Source organism: Tupaia chinensis, unplaced genomic scaffold, assembly GCF_000334495.1.
Source record: "Tupaia chinensis unplaced genomic scaffold, TupChi_1.0 Scaffold141517_1, whole genome shotgun sequence".
In the NCBI taxonomy this organism is placed as follows: Eukaryota; Metazoa; Chordata; class Mammalia; order Scandentia; family Tupaiidae; genus Tupaia; species Tupaia belangeri.
In genome coordinates, this window is record NW_006201378.1 from 195,765 (window position 1) to 217,151 (window position 21,387).

The 21,387-nt window shown below is 36.9% G+C and overlaps 1 protein-coding gene across 1 annotated transcript in view; it reads left to right on the plus strand.

Moving 5' to 3' along the window:
* Positions 1 to 21,387, plus strand: part of CSMD1 (CUB and Sushi multiple domains 1) — a gene marked incomplete at its 5' end in the record, with an annotated part of 442,872 nt that overhangs the window by 195,089 nt on the left and 226,396 nt on the right. Inside the window, 2 exons of the mRNA XM_006163216.1 lie at positions 11,959 to 12,077; positions 17,011 to 17,080. Coding sequence (XP_006163278.1) covers positions 11,959 to 12,077; positions 17,011 to 17,080 — 189 coding nt within the window. The remainder of the gene's footprint in view (positions 1 to 11,958; positions 12,078 to 17,010; positions 17,081 to 21,387) is intronic.

The following is a 21,387-nucleotide window of genomic DNA, read 5'->3' on the forward strand; positions in this document are numbered from 1 at the left end:
TTCACCTTCAATTGCATACAAAAACTCTACTCCTTTACATCTTTGTTCCCACCTCTACTTTGCTATTTTTTACACAAATTAGCTTTTAAAAATATCTCATGCCAGGACCAGCAGCTGGCGTAATGGCTATGTCTCTGGACTCTTACGTAGTCGACAGCAGTTCAAGTCCTGGACCTGGTGGCTTAAACTCACATTGGGTGCATGTGAGTGTGTGCCCAAGATCCCAAGAGGAGAATGGAGGAGAGGGGATTGCGGCATGACCATTCCCCCTAGGGGATGATTTCTCGCTTTCTGTCTCTCTTTCTGGTGAGCACATGCACCCTATAACAAAAACCTCTCCAAAAAGACAATAAAAATCATGCCTATTAATATATATTTGTGATTGCTTTCTGTATTTTTGCCTTTTTAATTGCATATTAAATAATGATGTGTATATTTATCATATACCAGTATTCTATATTTGTCTATACATTTTGCTTTACCTAGGGGTTTTTTATGTTCATATAATTCTGTATTGCTGTTTATTGTCCTTTCACTTCAATTTAAATGATGCCCTTCTGCATTTCTTGTAGGACAAATGTAGGGGTAATTAGTTTTCTCAGTTTTGTTCATATACAAATATTTAATTTCTTCTTAGTTTTGAAGTACACTTCCACTGAAAATAGTATTCTTGGTTCAATTTTGTTTTGTTTAGCATTCAGCATTTTGAAAATATCATCTCACTACTTTTTAGCTTGCAAGATTTCTGCAGAGAAATCCACCAGTAACGTAATAAGAGCTTCCTTGTATGTGAGGACTCCATTTTCTCTTGCACTGTCAAAGTTCTCTCTTTTTCTGTTGCTTTTAACAGTTTGATTATTATGTTTCTTGATGAAGTTCTCTTTAGATTTATTTTCATTCCTTACACGTCTCGAATTTATATATTCTATTTCCTTCCATATCTGGGAAGTTTCAAACTGTTATTTCCTCAGAAAGGTTTTCTGTCCTTCCCCCACCCCCCACCTGTTTTTCTTTATGGAACCTCCAAAATGAAAATTTTGTACTTAATAGTGTCCAATAAATTCTTTAAAGTCTGTTTACTTCTTTTTTTTTTATCTTCTCAATATCAGTGATTTTGAAATTTCTGTTTTCAAGTTCTTTCATTCTTTCTCCTACATAGTTAGGTCTGCTATTGTGTCTTTTTTGTGAAGTTTTCAATTCAGTCGTTGTATTCTTTTTTCTTTTATTGAGAGCTTTTTGCTAGAGGACATGTGCTCTCACCAGTGAGACAGGGAAAGACAGAGAGAAAGAAAGCGAGGAATCACCCCCCAGGAGGGAGGGCCACACTGCCATCTCTTCTCCTCCATTCCCCTCTCGGGATTTTGGGCATGTATGTACATGCACTTGGCATGAGTTTCAAGCCTTGAGATCCAAGACTTGAACGTAGTCAGCCATTTGGAAATCCACCAACATAACTATTATTCCATCTTTTGGCCCCAAGTGATTGTATTCATTAGTTCTAGAATTTGTGTGGCTCTTCAGCTTCCATGTTTTTGTTGATATTCTCATTTTACTTATGCATTGTCCTGATTTCATTTATTGTATATTTTTATGTGCTGTTAAAATTCAATGATCATCATATCACAGTTATCTTCAGTCCTTTGGTAATTCATGTGTCTTCATTTGTTGGGGTCATTTTTTTGATATTTAATTTTTTCCTTTGATTGGGATATGTTATATATGTATTGGGATGTGTTATATATGTATATTTGGAAGTTTGATTTCTGAATAACTAGCACTTCTTCAAGACTTTAACCAGTCAAATCAACCAGGGATTCTGAAGGTTCCAAAAGCCTGTTCTGGGTATGAGTCTTTTCTGTGTTTTGGCACTTAGTATCCGATTTGAAGAATTTTACCAGTTTTTACTCAGGTGCTCCCCCTTGTGTCTGTTTACACTAGTTCCGTGGCTTAACCTGGCCATATTCTTGGCTTTATTCTCAGCAGCCATCAACTTTGTGTGTAAGCCTTAGCTTCAGTCAAGACGGAAAACTCCTGTGACTCCCCCAGAAGTCAAAGCATTGGACATATGTTCTGCTCTGTTCCTCCTCAAGGAGGAGTTGGGAGGTGGGAGTTTTCTCCAAACAATGCTGCGCGGTGTCTCAGGGTGAATTCCTGGCACGTGAATGCTAAACATTTTCTTACTAGCTTTAGTGCAGATGGCTTCATACTTGCCTAGGATGTAGGACTCTGTTCTCTGGATTTTTTCTAAGAGGAATTGCTTAGAATTGTTACATTGGTTTCTTTCTTTCCTTCTCTTCTCTTGTTTTCTAGTCTTGTCTGTGTGTCTTCCTTCCTTCCTTCCTTCCTTCCTTCCTTCCTTCCTTCCTTCCTTCCTTCCTTCCTTTTTCTTTCCTTCTTTCTTTCTTTCATTTATTTATTCATTTATTTTTATAGGCATACAGAATCTGGGGTCTCCTTATCTGTCTTTTTGACATCATCCTTGATTTGACAACTTTTTAAATTATTTTGTTTTGTCATAAGCTGATGTGCTCACCAAGGAGAGACAGAGAGAGAAAAAGAGAAATCAGCCCCCAGGGGGAGATGACCACAAGGCAATCCCTTCTTCTCCATTCTCCTCTCAGGATTTTGGGCACACATGCACACGTACTTGGAGTGATTTTCAAGCCACTGGGTCCAGGAGACAAACTGTAGTTGACCATGTGGAAGTTCAGTACCTTAGCCACTATATCACCTGCCAGCCCCAGGACAACATTTTTTTTTTTTTAAGTGTGAATTAGGTGGTGTAGTGGCTGAGGTTCTGGACTCTCATGTGTTCAAACATGGTTGGAGTCCTGGACTCACCCAGAAGCTTGAAACTTATACTGGGTGTGTGTTCGTGAGTGTAATAATGACCAAAATCCTGAGAGGAGAATAGAAGAGAAGGGAGTACAGCATGGTCATCCCTCCTGGGGTCAGGAGGATGAAATCTTTCTTTCTTTTTTTTTTTTTTTTAAGAGTTTTTTGCTATAGGGTACATGCATTCGCCAGACAGACAGAGAGAGACAGAGAGACAGAAAGTGAGAAATCCCCCCCCCAGGGGGGATGGTCGAGCCGCAATCCCTTCTCCTCCATTCTCCTCTCGGGACCTTGGGCACGCACGCACATGCGCCTGGCGTGAGTTTAAGCCACCGGGTCCGGGACGTGAACCGCGGTTGACTACATGGAAGTCCAGCGACATAGCCATTATGCTAACTGCTGGTCCCTATACTTGCTTACTCTTGACAAATTTTAAAAATCACAGGAATGTGAAAGTTTCAAGTATTCATATGTTTACATATACCTACATGAATTAAATGTCTGTATTTTATTTGATAATTATTCCCCTTAAAATATCTCACATACAACTTAAACAACCTGAGAAGACTAAGATATTATAGTCATTGTTATAAATTTAAACATACAATGGGCCTTTTACGTAGAAACTCTGAGAACTACAATAGTAGTAACAGTGCATACACTGTTAGATTTATTTTTGTATAATTGAGGCTAAGTTCAAGTGCAATGTTTGACATTTTAAAATTCCACCTAAATTTAATAGGGGAGTTTTCTCAACCATATATCTGTCCAATAAATTTTGAAGTGAGATGAACCACTGTACTTTGTAATAAATAGCTCTATGGCAAAGAGGACTTTTACAGCTATATTTTTATTAATTATTCCAATTTATACATACATAACTCAGGACCTGATATAAAAAGAGATGTTTCACTTTTCACTACAACAGAGGAGTCCCTTCTGATATTCTTTGGAGACTGTTAATCTGTACATTGCTATTTGTTTTTTCCTTTTGTTTTTTAAAGGTTTTACCGTAGGGTATGTGCACTTGCCAGAGAGAGACGGTCAGAGGGAAATGAGAAATCACACCCTAGGGATAATGGCCACCCTGCAATCCCTCTCCTTCATTCTCCTCCTGAGATTTTGGCACACGTGCACACACACCTGGCGTGCTTTTCAGGACACCAGACTTAGTCTTCGAAATGTGATCAGTCATGTGGGAGTTTTGTGCCTTTACCAGTGCACCACCTGATGGCCCGTAGTGGTATTTCTTAAAGAGATGCGTATCCCTAAAGGTGACCATTTTATAACGTTAGTCCATAGTAACAGAAAGAGAAGAGCTTATTATTTAACAACTCATTTTTTAAACTAATAACTGAGGTCATTTTGCCAATATTTATTCTCTATTAATTCATTTATCAATTGAGCAATGCTTATTTGCTTATTCCAGACCATGTGCTAAGTGCATAGCATATACTAATTTTCTGATTCAGTTCTGGATGCTATAATCGCCATTTGGGAGGCTAGGAATTCTGAGAATAAAGCGTTGGTAGATTCAGTTCTTGGCGAAGGCCTGTTTCCTGGGTTGTAGACACTAACCTCATTGATTCCTCACATGGCCTTTCTTGAGGTACACAGATGGAGAGAGAGAGAGAGATCTGGCCTCTTCCTCTTCTTAAAAGTACACCGATTCCATCGCGATAGTCCTACCTTCTTGACCTCATCTAACCCTAATTATCTCCCAAAGGCTGTGTCTCCAAAAATCATCACATTGGATATCAGAGTTTCAACATATGAATTTGGGAGGGCACAAACTAATGAAGTGTGTGTGTGGGGGGTAGTAGTTTCTGTCTCCTTGAATGCTAAAACTTAGATTGGGAAACAAGACAAGTGATGACCCAGGAATAATTTTAACCTTAATATATAAACAGGGCTGTCCTGTGTGGCAGTGGGTTATGTAATTTACTGAGATTTGAGAGACCTGAGTGTACGGATAGGGTATAAAACCCAGCCATTTCCAGGTTTTGTGACCTTGGATAAATAACGGATTATCTCCCTATGAAAGAGGAAATTGAGCTAGGTCAGTGTTTCTCAAGTGTTCTTCAGAACACTTGTTTATTAGAGGGTGGTAGGCAGGCCAAAATGGTCCCGGAATCAAAAGAATTTTGGAAATTGTATGTTAAATAAAGTTGAAGAGAATTCATCACTTCAAAATTTCTCTGTGCCTTTCAGATGTTAATATACTTTGTGATTCTCCAAGAGAGAGAAAGATACAATTTTCGACTTCCCCAACTGCATTTCATCATTTCCCTTGACACTGGAAACACAATCGCTATGCTTAGATCTTATGATCTAATAAATGAAAGGAAAAGAAATAGTATTTATTTTGTGTGCTGAACCTGCCAACAGTTTGCAGATAAGACAAAAATCTTTTTCACTCCACATAAACTCTAAACTTCCTAGACAGTAAATAAAACAGTAGTTTCTCTTCTGCTCTTGGGATGCTAGTTTATTAATGGAGTTTTCTCTATTGATAAGCTTTGTTGTAATGAAGATTTATTGACTCATTAAACAAGGTAGTATAAAAGTTTGAATGTACAGGCTGACACCTCTGTGTCTATGTCTATGTGATCAAGGCATTTGACATTTAGTTCATCTGTTGTCATTCTCACATGAGGTCTCTGTAAGTTACATTGTGATTTCTTTTTTTGCCATTTTTCTAGTATTTTTTCTAGCAATTTTTGAATTATGGGTACAGAGATGATCAACACTTCTTAAGATACATTAGACTATATGCATACAAAGAAAGATGATTTGTTTACTAATTTTGTGCAGAAGAATGGTTAGTTAGTTAATTATATAATAGTGGGGTAAACAATTTTTGTTTTCTTTCCAAAGTTCAAGTGTAAAGTTTTATGTTCTATACAGTATTTATTGTGTTCTAACCATGCTCACAAATACATATATGTATATGTAATGTATATGTATATTATAGACATACATGCGCACACACTTTAATGTCTTTTTTCCTGCCAAATAACCCAAATTTATTATTCTATACAGTTAAGTCTGCCTTCCTCTCTTTTTGGTTATTTTCTTCATTGCTGCTTTGAGGTCTCCAGTTAGAACATTTTTTTTTAAGTTGTGATGTTTGTAAACCATAACTGTGCCAGTAAAAATGTGAAATAATGCCACATTGAGAAGAATTATTTCAATTTGTAATAACTACAAAGGTCCCATTCAGACTGTTTTAAGTATTTGATAAAAACTGCATATTTATTCTATGTTACAAAATCATTTATAAGATTTACACAAACTGTTCTCTAAATTTTGCCTAATGGATTTAGAATAATGGCTACAATAATTTCCAGAAGCCTAAAGAGGCTTATTGTTATATTCTGATTCATAACGTTCACATTTTATGATCGGTAGTAGGTGAAGTCATTAAATATTTTTGTGGTCACATTAGGACACTCATCTGTTTAATAGGTTTGTTTTCTCTTTTTTCCTTCCAAAAGCTAGATCCATGGGGTTTAAAAACTTCTTTTGTGGCATTCTAAATCTAATCACAATTCTATACATTAGCCACTATTGAAGATCCAAATTTTCCCATTGGAAATGAACAGAAAATCTATCTCTGGATAATATTCTTTAAATGCCACACTATGTAAGACATTCCTTCCTCCTGTGTTTTGTTTCTTTTGTGTTTTTACGTTTTTGTATGCTGAACCTGCCAACAGTTTACAGATAAGACACAAGATTTTTAGCCCCACATAAACTCGAAACTTCCAAGACAATAAATAAATATAGGACTTGTATGCTCACCTGAAAGACAGACAGATACAGAGACAATGTGAGAAATTACCCCCTGGAGAGACAGTTACTCTACAATCCTTTCCCTTCCATTTTCCTCTTGGGTGTTTGGCATGTGTGCATGCGCGCGCGCGCACACACACACACACACACACACACACACATGTGTCTGGCATAATTTTCAAGCCACTAGGTCCATGACTCCAGCTGCACCTCAGCCATGTGGGATCCGGTGCCTTATCCCCTGTACCACATGCTGACCCCCCCATAGCAGTGGTTTAAAACCTTCTGTGTCCCCAAGAATTAACTTTACATTGTCTCCACATTTAAGCAGAGTAATTGGTAGCCAGAATCGGGTAGTTTGTGAACCATGTTTTTAAAGAAACATTGCCTTAGCAGATGTACAACAGGTAATGTATGCTATAAAACAGAGGTTCACTATGACCCGAAAGTAGAGAGTGCTTTTTATCATAAAACTTGCTAATAATGTGACCTGTGCTTTTTCCAGATATCTTTACTTCTGAAAAATTAATGCAGGATGTTCCTATTGATTGCTTATATTTCACCACTTTGTTTTTCTTCACTTTTTTATTTTTTATTTCAATTTCTTTTATACATTCAGTCACATTATTTAGCTTGCAAAGTGAAGAGAATTTTTTTTTTCCTTCAGAACACTGTTTTATTTGTGTGTATCTTCCTAGAGGTCTATTTTGGTTTCCAAATAAATGCCTTTTAAATGACTACTTTTAGTTTTGCCCATCCCGTGTATGATATTTGTATTCATGGTTAGCAATAAATCTTCTCCCAACTCAAAACAGTATTCTTACAAAATGTATCATAAAAGGGAGATTTGTGAAAAGACAATTGTCTTTGGTTTTAGTTTAGCTTTTTGTTTTGTTTTTGCCAGAGGCTGTGTGTGCTCACCAGAGAGAAAGTGAGGAAGTGAACAAGCACCCCACACACACAGGATGGTGTACCACAGTCCTTTTTCCTTCAGATTTGAGCGCCCAGGTTTGGGATTGGAACCATACAGTTGGCCGTGTAGGACCCAGATGCTTTAACCATGGAGCACGGGCTAACCTGCTTTTTAGATATTTAAAAGAATGGTATATACATCGCTAGATTCAAATTTACCTTCTTTCCAGTTTATATTTATTTCCAAACCCTGCCTACTTCTGGTCACATCATCTTTATTTCTCATTTTGATTAGTACAATGATTAAATACAAATAGTCTACTCTTTTTCTTTGCCCCAGATTCTTCAGTGTACCTGCTGTGCCCTAAGTAAAGATAGCTGTTCCATCTTCTTCATTACTGACCTTGTACATCTCTCACCCCCTTTCCGATCATTCTGTCTTGGGTCCACACTGCACATGGCTGATCTCTCCCTAGCAAGGTTTCACGCCCTTCTTTAAGGTCCAGGCCACTCCTATCCTCCACTCTTACACAATCACTCTTAAAAAATCTACACAATCTCTCTTTCCCCTCCCACCCCCACTTCTGCTCAGCTATTTTCTGACCCCAGCATCTGTCACCTCTTTTAATTACTGACATAAAAAGTCCCTGCAAGTGTTTTGCATCTGTACATGACATAAAGTCACTGTTTTTACTGTGACTTAAATTGCTCTTGGTGTTTCAACCAGATTGTGTTTTTATGAGAAAAACATGATGCGTGAAAAATACTTGTGCTCTGGTCAGACTAATCATTAATTTATTTTGTTACTCAATTTGTAGATAAATATAATCAAAGTTTTAAATTATAATACTAAAAACAGTCTTAAAAATACCATATATTATCTTTGTATTCTTAGCTTCTGTGTATGTTAGGAACTAGGAACACAGTATACTTCCCCCTCTGGATACTGAGCAACACTGGAAGAGTAAGAGAAAAAACACGTATCTTTCTACATTTCAAATAGCATTGTCTGAATTGACTGCTTCCCGAGTCTTACCATATTAAGTACTGATTTACATGGTTTCATCTGTCTTAATTTTGTGCAGAAAATGTATAATAATTCTGTGGTGGGGATAGACTAAATGTATGTTTTTTCATGTGATTAATTTGATTGAGAGATTCAAAGGGTAAAATGAAAATTAATATGAAATGACTACATATAAATCAATATATACTAAACAAGTACAGTAAATAAGTAAAATCAAGTAAGTAAGTAAAATCATTATAAAAAGGAACTCCAAAAGTCTTTGGAGTAATGGAACTAAAGAATGAATTTATTTGGAAAATAAATACATTTTTTATGATACACATTTTCCATGAACTTTTTCAGATCCCCTTTATGTCTTATGTATCAGTGTTTTATTCTCTGTCCTGCCTGGTGTATACTTGAAGGACCCCAATACTATAGCGATGGAGTATCACAATAAATCAGGTTTTTAGTATTCTCAATTTTAATTAGAAATACCACACCAAGGATATTTTAAGTACAGCTTTTACAGGATAAAATAATATTAATAATAATAATAATAAAACCAAGTGATATATGGCAGGCAATTTTACTAATTTGAAGTAAGAAAAAAAGATAAAATTTAAATGTAATTATAATCTGTATTCTAAAGTTAAAAAGATAGAGTGATTTTATACAAACTACCACTAGTCAAACAAGTTAAAAGTCTAAGTGATTATATTTCTTTCATATTTAGCAGTTTTATCTTCTATGAAAAGGCCTACATGGCTTGAAAATCTGTGCAAGGAATAAAATATGTTATTGCTTATTGCATAGGGTGTTTTATCCTTTAAAACTACAGTCATTTCAAGAAAAATCTATGTCAACTTAGAAAACTTCATAACATACCTCAAAGCTACTCTTTCCATATAAAATCAATATGTTCCATGGTTTGAAATGATTCAGCTAGCTTATGTACCATTGTTCCTATTCTGACCCAAATTCTATAGCATAGTATCCTCAAATGAACAGGCCCACTAACTTGAAATCAAGACACTTAACACTTTTTGTTTCATCTTCTAAGATGTGAGAGGCAAATAAGGCAAGCCAGTGAGTGATCTGGGGTGGTCCGCAATGCCGTAACAATGTTCACATACGGATTCTGGTTCCGTCTCTGGTGGAGACTAAGAGTGCTCATTTTTCACTGGCTTCCATTCCAAACAAGTAAAGGAAGTTCACTCTTAGCTCACCATCACAAAAGAAATTGGGTTTATTTACCTATGCACCTTGACCACCCTGTTTGACTTCATTTTGGGTTTTGCTTAACATCAGGTGGCAAGAGCCTGGTTGTAATGTTATTGTGAGGATCAGAGTAAGGTTATGTATCTTGCACAGTGATTAACACATAGAGCCAATTTAATGTGTTTTCTTTGTCATTGGTCTTGCGGCTCCAAGAGCTGCCTGTCCAGACTTTATAGACTAAACTCAGAATCTGCTATATGAGTGAGCACTGGCTGGAGTCACTCTGGGTCCCATTTCTGCTGTCGGCCATCTTGAAATTCTTAATAATTTTATCTTTAAACATGTGTGTGTATGTGTGTGTGTGTGTGTTAGCCATCTTGAATTTTTTTATATTTATATCTTTAAATGTGTGTGTGTGTGTGTGTGTGTGTGTGTGTGTGTCTGTGAAAAGAAATTAAGGAGAAATATAGAGAGGCAAGATATGTATGGGACACAGAAATGGATTGTTGTCTGTTGATGATAACATATATAGCACCCTCAACTAGACTGGTGTGAGGTACATTCATGTTGGGTAAATTCACTTTACAAGTATAAAATAAAAGAAAAAAGAGAGAAGTCTAATGGAATAGTGAGCATGCATGGAACAGAGTCTGTCCACCGCAGTGCCCACACTGAGAATTAGCCTGTGGGCAGGGTAGAAAGCATGTGTTTTCCTGGTGATTGAGGCCACAGTGCTGTAGCTGCCTCCGTGTAGACCTGTTCATCCCATTGCCTATAGGATTTGACCTCTGATGTAATTAAAATCCTGCCTACCTATCCCACCTCAGGCTCCTTTGTCAGAGTCTCAGTTAATATGATAAAATGACTTGTGTTAGTGTTAAGCCTAAGAACTGAAATACAGATCTAATGTCACAGAATGAATTTTAAGCTAATCTACTGTAGAGAAGCCCTTCTGCTCTATTTCTTCAAGACATAATAGGAATGATGGAAGAGATTATTTGAAATCGGCAGTTCTTTAACCCCATTCCGAATGCATTTGAATTAAGTTAATGAACATATCCATCATAACCCATGCTGCACCTTTTCCATCCTCGGTACTCGTTCATTTTATAACTGAAAGTTTCTGTCCTTTGACCAGCTGAAATGTATTTTTGATTCTACAAAATACCACTGCTACATATTTTGTTTATTCTTATGATAAAGAGAGGCTCTTCAGAGTGGTCACTGAGGTTAAACAGTACTTAGAATTCATTTAACAGCTATTTTAGGCTAAATTCCAATATTATATGATTTTTTTTGATCCATGTCTTAACTGAAGGTAATTCTTTCTATAAAAGTGTCCAATTATAGATTCAATGTCTATAAATATTGGTCCTATTTACCTCAGAACAGACTGTTCATGAGAAATTTTTGGTTGTCTTTAGGACAGAGAGAGTCAGAGGCAGAGAGGGAAATTAATATAAAAATTCGTGCTTGTATTGTTTTTCCAGGTGGATATAATTTTTAGACTCAAACTTACATGTTTTCATAGACTTCTAAGTATGCTTGAAAAACAAAGGCAAGAGATTTTTATCATGAGATTTTGCTTAATTTTTTTTTCTTTTTTGAAGAGGTTTTCGCTATAGGGCGCGTGTGCTCGCCAGACAGAGAGAGACATAGAGACAGAAAGCGAGAAATCGCCCCCCAGGGGGGATGGCCACCCCGCAATTCCTTCTCCTCCATTCTCCTCTTGGGATCTTGGGCACACACGCACTTGCGCCCGGTGTGAGTTTTAAGCCACCGGGTCCGGGACTCAAACCGCGGTCGACTACGTGGGAGTCCAGCGACATAGCCATTACGCCAACTTCTGGTTCCCAGGATTTTGCTTAATTTTTAAAAGACCTTTTAAAAGGTATACGTATTGAAATTGGAGTATTTTACAGCAAATAGAAGGTAACAAGTTTTGTTATTTAAAGTAAACCCTTTATCCATGGCTTGATGGAAATGAAGTAAGATTAATGTTTAAGGATTAGCTCAAAATTCTTACATAAAGTTACTTAAATTCTTCTTGGTAGAATAAAAAGAGAAAAGGTTACAGACTCCGTTCGCTTCAACAGGAGGATTACAATAAGAAAAGAATTTATTTTTCCAATACTGAGAGTACTATTTATATCACGCAATTTTCAGTGTCTGTCTTTGCCTTTCTACAGCTGTGGGTCTTGCTGCATGCCAAGAGCCAGTCCTGCCCAGTAATGGCATCAAACTGGGAGATCGCTACATGGTAAACGACGTGCTCTCCTTTCAGTGCGAGCCTGGCTACACCTTGCAGGTATCTGTCTTTTGAATTCTTTATGTAAAGAAGGTTCCACCTGGTAAACCCTGGGCAGCTCACTTATAGTTAACGTTCTAGATCTGTACTAGGCGAGCTAATTTGTTTTTTTGTTCACTCCGTTTGTGAATCAAATATTCGTATTAAATTATGCATGTGGGTCATTTTAATTATCATTAGGAAATAGATTATAAATGATAAAGGGCTGTTTATTGTTCACAATTAGTTTATTTCAAAAATGAATATTCTCTCCCAGTAATTGTACAGAAAACATGCTAGGGGCAAGGCAAATGACACAGTCCCTTTACAAGTTCTATTCCAGGGAGCAGCAGTTGGTGGTATGGTTATGTCTCTGGACTCTCCTGTAGTCAACTACAGTTTGAATCCTAAACCTGGTGGCTTAAAATTCATCCTGGGTGCATGTGTATGCTTGCCCAAAATTCTGAGAAGAGAAGGGATTGCTGCATGGCCATGGCCCCTGGGAATGATTTCTTGCTTTGTGTCTCTCTGCTTCTCTTTGTCTCTCTGAGGAGTGCACATACCCTACAGCAAAATACTCTCTAAAAAAGATAAATAAATGAAATAAAATTTTTTAAAAAAAGTTCTTTCCTGGTACCCAGTTACTAGATCTGCTTCGTATTCATGTTTGTCCTACTTCACAAACAGTTTCGATAATTCACTTCAATAAAGCATCATTAGATGCCTCCTTCATACTAGGTAAATAACATTCAAATAGTATATTTATATGCATTTTAAAAATATCAAGAAGTTTTTTATAAATATTTGATAATTTTCAAATTAAAATATCTTCATAAACCTTTTATAAACTAATGGTTAGTGAGATTAGTCATTCTCTTTTTTATATTTTACAGTTTTAACCATGAATAAGCTTATTTCCAGAATAGTTTCTTCCACTTAGCATAATTGTTACATTATTTCCCCTGCCAATGATAAAAATGGATCATCTAAACATGTATATTTCAAAGTCCAGGATAATTTTTAAGCCTACTCATATTTCTCCTGTGCAGTTAATTTGGGTAATTCAATATGTTTTTGCTATATGCAATGTGGCATTACAATTTTGACGCTGATAAATTTTTAAGGATTTTTTTTTTAAATTCATGTTCTATATCCACTTAAATACAGCAGACTGAGTAGGCATCAGAAAAGCATTGCAACAATACAGCAGAGAAATAATAGCATTGTATATAATTCAATTTCTGTGTGTATGTCGAGATAAGTATCTTGTAGAGCTGAATCAATACTAACAGCAGCAGCAACTCACAAATACCAAATGCTGATTGGGTGCTGTAGAAGGCACTTCAGATACAAAATCTCGTGTTATTCCCAAACCTTACAACCCAAACCACATAACCCACAACCATATTGCATGGGTACCATACCATGTATACTTCATGCTTAGAGGAAACGTCTGTAGAACACTTAGCACACTTCAGTAAATGAAAAGTATCGTTTCTATTGACAACAAAAAGATGCGAGCAGAGGCAGTGAAGCAGTTTCTTTAGGGGAAATTGATTATGGTGAGGAGAGTCTGCTGAAAGTTCTACTACTTGAACCGTTTCTCTTTCTCTTATTTATTTATTTATTATTTATTTATTTATTTATTTATTTATTTATTTATTGAGAGGCTTTGGCCTTAGGATGTGTGTGTTCATAAGAGAGCAAGAGAGAGAGAGACAGACAATGAGAGGAAAAGTGAGAAGTCACTCCTGAGCAGGAATTGGCCGTAGCGCAATGACTTCTTCTTCTGGGATCTTGGGCATGCACGTACATGCATCTGGCATGAGTTTCAAGTCACTGGGTCCAGAACTTGAACTATGGTCAGCAATGTAGGAGTCCAGTAACATAACCACACTGCCATCTTCTGCTCCCCCTAAACAATTTCTTACCTAAGCACATTGAAACTGTTTAGTCTGAATTTTATTTTTTATTTTTTTTTACATTCACCAGAGAGAAAGACAGAGAGATAAAGAGAGAGGGAGAACACCTCCCCTGATGAGATATGGTCATGCTGTAATTCCTTCTCCTCCATTTCTCCATGCTGTCAGGATCTGAGGCACACATGCCCACATACCTGATGTGGTCTTCAAGCCACTGGGCTGGGATTTGAACCATGCAGTCTGCCATATGGGATCCAGCTGCCTTAACCACCAGACTACCAGGTCAACCCTAGGCTGAGTTTTCCCAATACAGCTTTACTGTTCCACTTGTTGCAGTCTGAAGAATGAAATGTCATATTTCAAGGGCTGCGTTTAGAGGAATACTTCAATCTATACTCATTTTTAATCCCTTTGTCAACTTGCATTTTACTTAAGTAAAATCATGTAAATGCTATGGTACTTGGACTCTCCACAAATTCCCATAATTTACTATTTGCTTTTGTTCATAGATTTCCCCTTCTTTCTACTTCTGGATGATGTGACTGTAACTTGTGTCAGTGTTCTTTGGGAAGTGATATTCCTATAGCTCTTAGACAAAAAAATAGAAATGCTGTAGTGAAATAATTTTCTATAGTAGATTGTTTGGTATGCTGCATAGAGCTCACACTTCCCCAGAGCCCAGCCAGACTACTTCAGACTATTGTACTGGCTCTGTTTTACAAATGCAAATGAAGCTTTTTTTAATCAAAACTTTGTTTTGAGTGTGCAAGTGACTGTAAGGACTCTAGAATTTTTTCAGTTGTTAGAAACTAACAATTTCACCTCTGTTAACATATTTAGAACGCATGAAAAGCATTGTTTGTTTTTTTTGGAGAGGTTTTTTTGTTTTTGTTTTAGGTTTTTTTTGTTTTGTTTTGTTTTTTGGTATAGAGTGTGTGCACTCACCAGAAAGATAGAGAGACAGAAAGCAAGAAATCAAGAAACCACCCCTCCGCGCCCCCAGGGAGGATGGCCATGCTGCAATCCCTTCTCCTCCATTCTCCTCTCGGGATCCTGAGCATGCACAGAGTGCCTGGTGTGAGTTTAAGGCACCGGGTCCAGAACTCGAACTGCGGTCGACTACATGGGAGTCCAGCGACATAGCCATTGTGCCAACTGCTGGTCCCGAAAAGCATTATTTCTTAAATAATTTATACATGAGTGTCTGTAAACATATAGGTTTATGGACATGCCATGATATCAAATACTAAAAATAAATTCTGTATACTTGGGCAATTTATGATCTCCATCTCCTCTAGACTTATCTTAGTATTCTCTTAAAACACAATAAAGACACTCACTTGGGTAAACATTCGCAAATAAATTCATAAGTACCGTCACATTTGCCCTAATGAAAAAATTTTAGTTAGAGTCACTCACCTGAAACATTTATGCCGGAATTAATACCAGAAGATGACCTAGATGAGTCATAAATGACTATTTCCTGGTAGTCTTCAATAAATACATTGAAAGTCTCTTGTACCTAAGCTTACCCATATTGTACAAAGAAATTTATTAAAAATAATTTAACGATCAAGAGAATGAAAATACACAGAGTGAAGGTTAGCAGCAAGACACATTGTCCAGAATATCTTCTTTAAAAATAAATGTAGTCTTCTTGTACTGTAACTACTTTTAAAAAATATCAAGAAGTATGAGAAAATTAGTTTTGTGGCAGATGAATTGAGTATGAAATGTTTCTAAGCTTAGGGAATCGGTTTGCCATTGATAACTGCATTACTGCAAATTCTTGTTTGATGCCTTCCCAGTGTGCTTGGGATTATTTAACATGAATTCGAGATTTGTGTTGCAATTGCCTCTGTGCCAGTTGTAGGTGGCAAATGGAAATTCATGAGATAAGTAAGCCTGGCAGATAAAGCTACCAAGTCACAACAAGGAAAATAAAAATAACTCTGCACACAGGGGTCCCCCACCCCTTTCTTTAACCTTTTAATTGTAAAAGAGATTTTAGTACAAAACATTTCTGAACTCAAGATTCTGCTCTTTGTTTTTTAAAAGAGGAAGAGTGGATGTTTAAAAGTTGAAAATGCCCTATATTTAAAGGATAAAAAGAGCTCAAGTGATGAGGATTAATTTAATTTCAGGCATTTTAATCTGACAGTTTACGAGGCTGTCTAGTAATGAAGTGAATTTTTTTGAGAGAGAGTTTTTTGCTTTTCGGGTTTTTTCTGTTTTCTTTTTTTGTTATATATGTTCACTCACCAGAGAGACAGAGAGAGAGAGACAGAAAGCAAGAAATCACCCTGTAGGGGGGATGGCCATGCCTCAATCCCTTTTCCTCCATTCTCCTTTAGAGATCTTGAGTATGCACATACATACAGGAGCCCGTTGTGAGTTTCAAGCCATTAGGTCCAAGACTGGAATGTGGGAGTCCAGCAACATAACCACTATGCCATCTGCTGGCCCCAAAGAATGTGAAGTCTCCTTTTTCTATGATGAAGGAAGATTTGACACAGTTCTTTGCCAAAGGATGATGATCATGTGACTTGTACCCAGTGATAACCACAAAGGTTATCTTTCCATAAGCAGACAACATATTGCTGATATTTTACCCTTCTAATCAATACCTGGTATTTCCTAATCATTTTCAGCCTCTCACCAAAATCTATACCTTATGATGTTTAAAAACCAAAGAAAGGGAAAACTTGGTCTAATTCAATTTATCTTTTTTAAGTATTAGAGAAGGAGTTGGACAGAAATATGACATGTTTAAAGGGACATTGCAAGATTTTGTTTTTAGTGAAAAGTGATAGAGTGATAATGGATTTTTTTTTCTATGTTGATTCCAAGTTCATGATTCATTAATAATCTCTTATAGAAGTAGATTTCAGAATTTCAGATTCATTTTCTATGCTTGTAATTTCAACAAAAAAGGACAAGCAAATAAAGCACAGATATTTTCTCAAACATTTCATTCTTAAATACTCTACTTTCAGATACGCAAACTTTATTTTTTTTTGTCTTTGAAACAGGGCCGTTCCCACATTTCTTGCATGCCAGGAACTGTTCGGCGTTGGAACTTCCCATCTCCCCTCTGCATTGGTATGGATACGTCTTCCATAAACGTGTTGCTCTGTACACACTAGGAATAACACCAGGGGTGGGCCTGCTTGCTCTGCTCATGGGCTTCACATGATGCCCTTCTAAATTTCTTTCAAAACATTTGTGATATAATAATAATGACAATTATGCAATGGAGGTGTAACAAGAATTTTTATACATCTTGGCCTTTTCAGTGTGTTTGGGTCAGCCTAGTTGCAAGATTGCCAGCCTGATGCAGCAAACTTAAATTAATTTGTGTCAGAGGCTAGTATATTAATGTATGGGTCAGAAGAAATGTGTGAATGTATGAATAGTTTCCTGCATAGGCTTTAGTCTCAGGAGAATCACCTTTATAGAAAAAAGTATAGGATTATAAATAAAGGATTTGAAGTTAGAGCAATAGTATTTCATGTTAGAAATGGTCCAGCGACCACCCGAGGCAAGCTCATTAAGGAGTGAAGAATCAGCATGCCTTTGTAGAGAACTTTCCAGAAAGTGTATTTGAAGACTTAGATCCTATGCTATGAGGCCCCCTAATGTTCTAGCATAGATCATATGATGAAAGTTCTTGTATTCCCCTTTTTTTTCTTTTTTTAGATTTATTTTATTTATCATTATTACTTTCTTAAATTTTAATTTGCTATAGGGCACATATACTCACCAGAGAGAGACACAGAGAGAGAAAGAGATGGGGAATGTGAGAAAGCAAGCTGCCAGTTCTGGAGTTGTGGGACTTGAACTACAGTCAGTCATGTGGGAGTCCAGCAACCCAACCACTAAGCACCTGCTGGCCATTAGATGAAAGTTTTAATAACTGACGGACATTGCAGGTGGGGATCATTTTCCTGTCTTACCGGAAGCTCCTGAAATGCAAAGGCTAGTGATGTCAAGGTGCTCTTCTTTTCCCCTTAGTTTTCAGTCACAGAACACTGTCTGTTGTATATCCAGGGGGACTCGTTACCTGTAGCCCAGGTGACCACAGAACTTTGTCAAATACTGCTCCAACATAATCATTAGTTACTTAACACCCAACACCCGACATCCTTAGCCCATGTTCCCATTGACTTTTTCAAACTGTTCTCCCTTATAAATCCCCTTCTTCAGTGACTTACCTTGTCATGCACATTGTTTCTTTATTCACAAATCTGGAAATTATCTTAGATTTCCTTCTTATCCTCAAATCTAAATGGCTTTTCACTTCTGTCAACTCTCCACCTGAATCTTACTTGTGAGTCTTATCTATTGACTTAGCTTCAGAATCTCATAGTCCTTCTACATTATTGTCTCCACAGAAACAGAACATACAACCCCCACACTCAGTGATACTCCTGCTTTATTATAGAAATGTGTTTGCTAACGTTATCTACTTAATGTCTTACAATTTTCTGCCTGCTCTCCACCCCCACACCTACCCCCAGAATAATAAGTTCCAGCTTGGTCATATGGCCTTAAGGACACCCACGCTAGTTCCCGTTTCTATTGCTTACATCATCCCAGGAACTAGTATTCTTTTCCTCCCCTTGTCTCCATAGAGACCTACACGTTGTTTGAGAATACATTTGTCCTTTTTAAATCCTTCTCTGACCTCCTCTGTGTTCAGAGCCATGTTAGCTGTAGAAATATCATGGGCAAAGGAAAAAAATTAACAATAACTAACTATCTTATCTGTATTTACAATTTTGATATTTTGTTCTCCATTTTTTTTTTACATTACTTTTAATTTTTTAAATAGCACAGTACAAATATTGTTGTAGGGTTTAGGCACCATCTTGACTTTGTGAAGGGCTAGGTTGGTTTCATGTTCACCTAAACACTGTCCCGGTTCCCACCTTCAGGGGTCATCAGTCCTCCCCAACTTGGGCTACCATTCTTCTGTGCACATGACTTCTCCTTACCATGCGGGGCTGTAAAGATATTGTTATTAACTTGCCCTCTCTGTGTTCCCCATTTATTGTTTTATCTTTAGCACACTTAGGCACTCAAGAATTTCAGTTCAAGAGACTAATAAATAAATGAGTGTCTGAGAGCTTGTCTCACTGTCAGTCACACTACCGGAATACCTTCTTTGTAATCCCTCCTACTCTTCCTACACTCGAGTATCCATGTGGACCACACACAAAACACTCTCCTCTCCAGATTGTTAGCCCCAAGCAGCCCCATTTTCCTGGACAGTGTTTCAGGAGAAAGTGGTCAGCTCCTATCTCAACAAATGCAAGTAGTTTAAAAGATCACAATATATTCTTAACATGGTGTTCTGAGCTAGTCGCGTACAGTGTACCATTCGTTTGGCCAAGGAATATGATAACATAGGTTGTTGGTTTCCACAAGTTAAACAAGTTGATCATTCTCTGTTGCATGTTCCTCTGACAGCCTAAATCTCCCACATCTCAAACAGATATGCCATTTGACTACCCTGAATGGAATGCAGATGGAGTTGTGTACAGAGGAAAATAGATCTATAATATACCTATAAAACAAAATTGTAGCCTTTAGGATGATCTTACCAGGAAATAATGCTTGTGCATATTCTGTTCACTATATCTTATTTGTTTACAAGTGAAAGGGGTTCCTTAGTGGCCAACATCTTATATTGTGGAAGTTATGTCTTGGTAAAAATGAATGTCTAGATCCACATGTCACCTAAAAGCATCATGTTATTTGTACAGAGGTTTAAAATCTCAGCTTTGATTTGAAAGGCATAAACTATTGCCTTTTCCGTACATAAAACATCAATCTTGCTATTTATTTTTAAATGAAGAGCTTTCCCTTAAACTTGGGAATTGAAATATTTTACACTTTGAAGTCAAATCAGTCCCCAGAAGGTAGCCAATCAAATAACATGTCATGGTTTTTATTCTCTGTAATATAAGGACATATTTTATATGAATAGTTAACGTACATTAGCAAAATATAGTTGACTTCTATCTGTTAACTAACATGTCAATATATTAGCAAATGTTGAAACTACATCAACTTATGTAATTTAGTTCAAGGTGTAGAAAAAGATTTCTCATTGGAACAAAACTCACATATGGTAATATGTGGCACACAGTAAATCTCAAAGACACTTTTGAAACACTAAAAGGTTTCTGTGGCTGTTAGCTTTAGATTAATCTAAGCTAGAGAATTTCAGGATTAGAAATCCATAGAGAATAGAGAGAGTATTTTACTTTTCAGCTCCTGGAAATCTCATGTTTAATTTTTTAAAAATAATTGTACTCATGAAGACAATGCATGTAATACTCTTTCTCTACAGACTACTAAGTGCAGACATTTTTCTGAGATCTTGACCAACATTGGTCAATTTTTTTGAAAATAATTGTACTCATGAAGACAATGCATGTAAAATTCTTTCTCTAGAGATTACTAAGTACAGACATCTTTCTGAGATTTTGACCGATATTTACTATTTTTAATATCATCATAAGCCCCAGAATGGCCAAGCAGTTTGCTAGGTTCCTACATGCAAGCTGGCATTGACAATGGGGCAGACTAATCCAGAGAATTCTCTGCCTCAGAACTCCTCTGGGTCTGTCTCCGGCAGCATGGCCTGTGCCCTTGAGTAGGAATTCTATATACTTTTACCTCCAAAGCCAGGAATCTTTACAAAATAAAATATTTAAATCCAGTAAGATATAAGGCCTCTAGTTACCATCTAAAAATAAACACCTTACTCTTTAGAAATACCGTATTTACCAATAACGCCTTAAATACACTGGTTACTTATGAGAAAGGGCCTGGCACGGAGGTTGCTAACCAGGTAGCAGAAGGTCATCCACAGAATGACCAGAAAGCCCTGAGAAGAAGGCTGAAACCTGAGAGGTACAGTGGACCAATATAGAATACGAGTTTCAGTGTTGACAGTCTTAAATTATCACCAGGGGAAGAAGACTGATGCATGTATTTTGAGAGCTCTATTTTCATGCCTATCCATTGATTCACAGTTTTTGATGACTATGAACAACAATGTATTACATGGGGTTATTATCACAACATAGTATTATATGGGGTTATTATTAAGTACTCAAGTAATGAGGTGATCACCCAATAATGAGGCCCACATATGTATCACCCCTAACTTTGATGGGGACCCATTGGACACCGATATTAATATTGATGATGCCATCTATCCTGCAGACACTGGGTCAGCTATTCTTGCAAGAAAGGCTTAGTCTTCAGCTACAGATGTTCGTAGATATTTGTATTTTATGAGTTCCAATCTTTTGGGGGGAGAAGTGGTAGAAAAATTTCTCAAATAGCAAAAGGGTCTTTTGAGAGAGGTTTTGGGTTTTTTTTTTTTTTTTTTT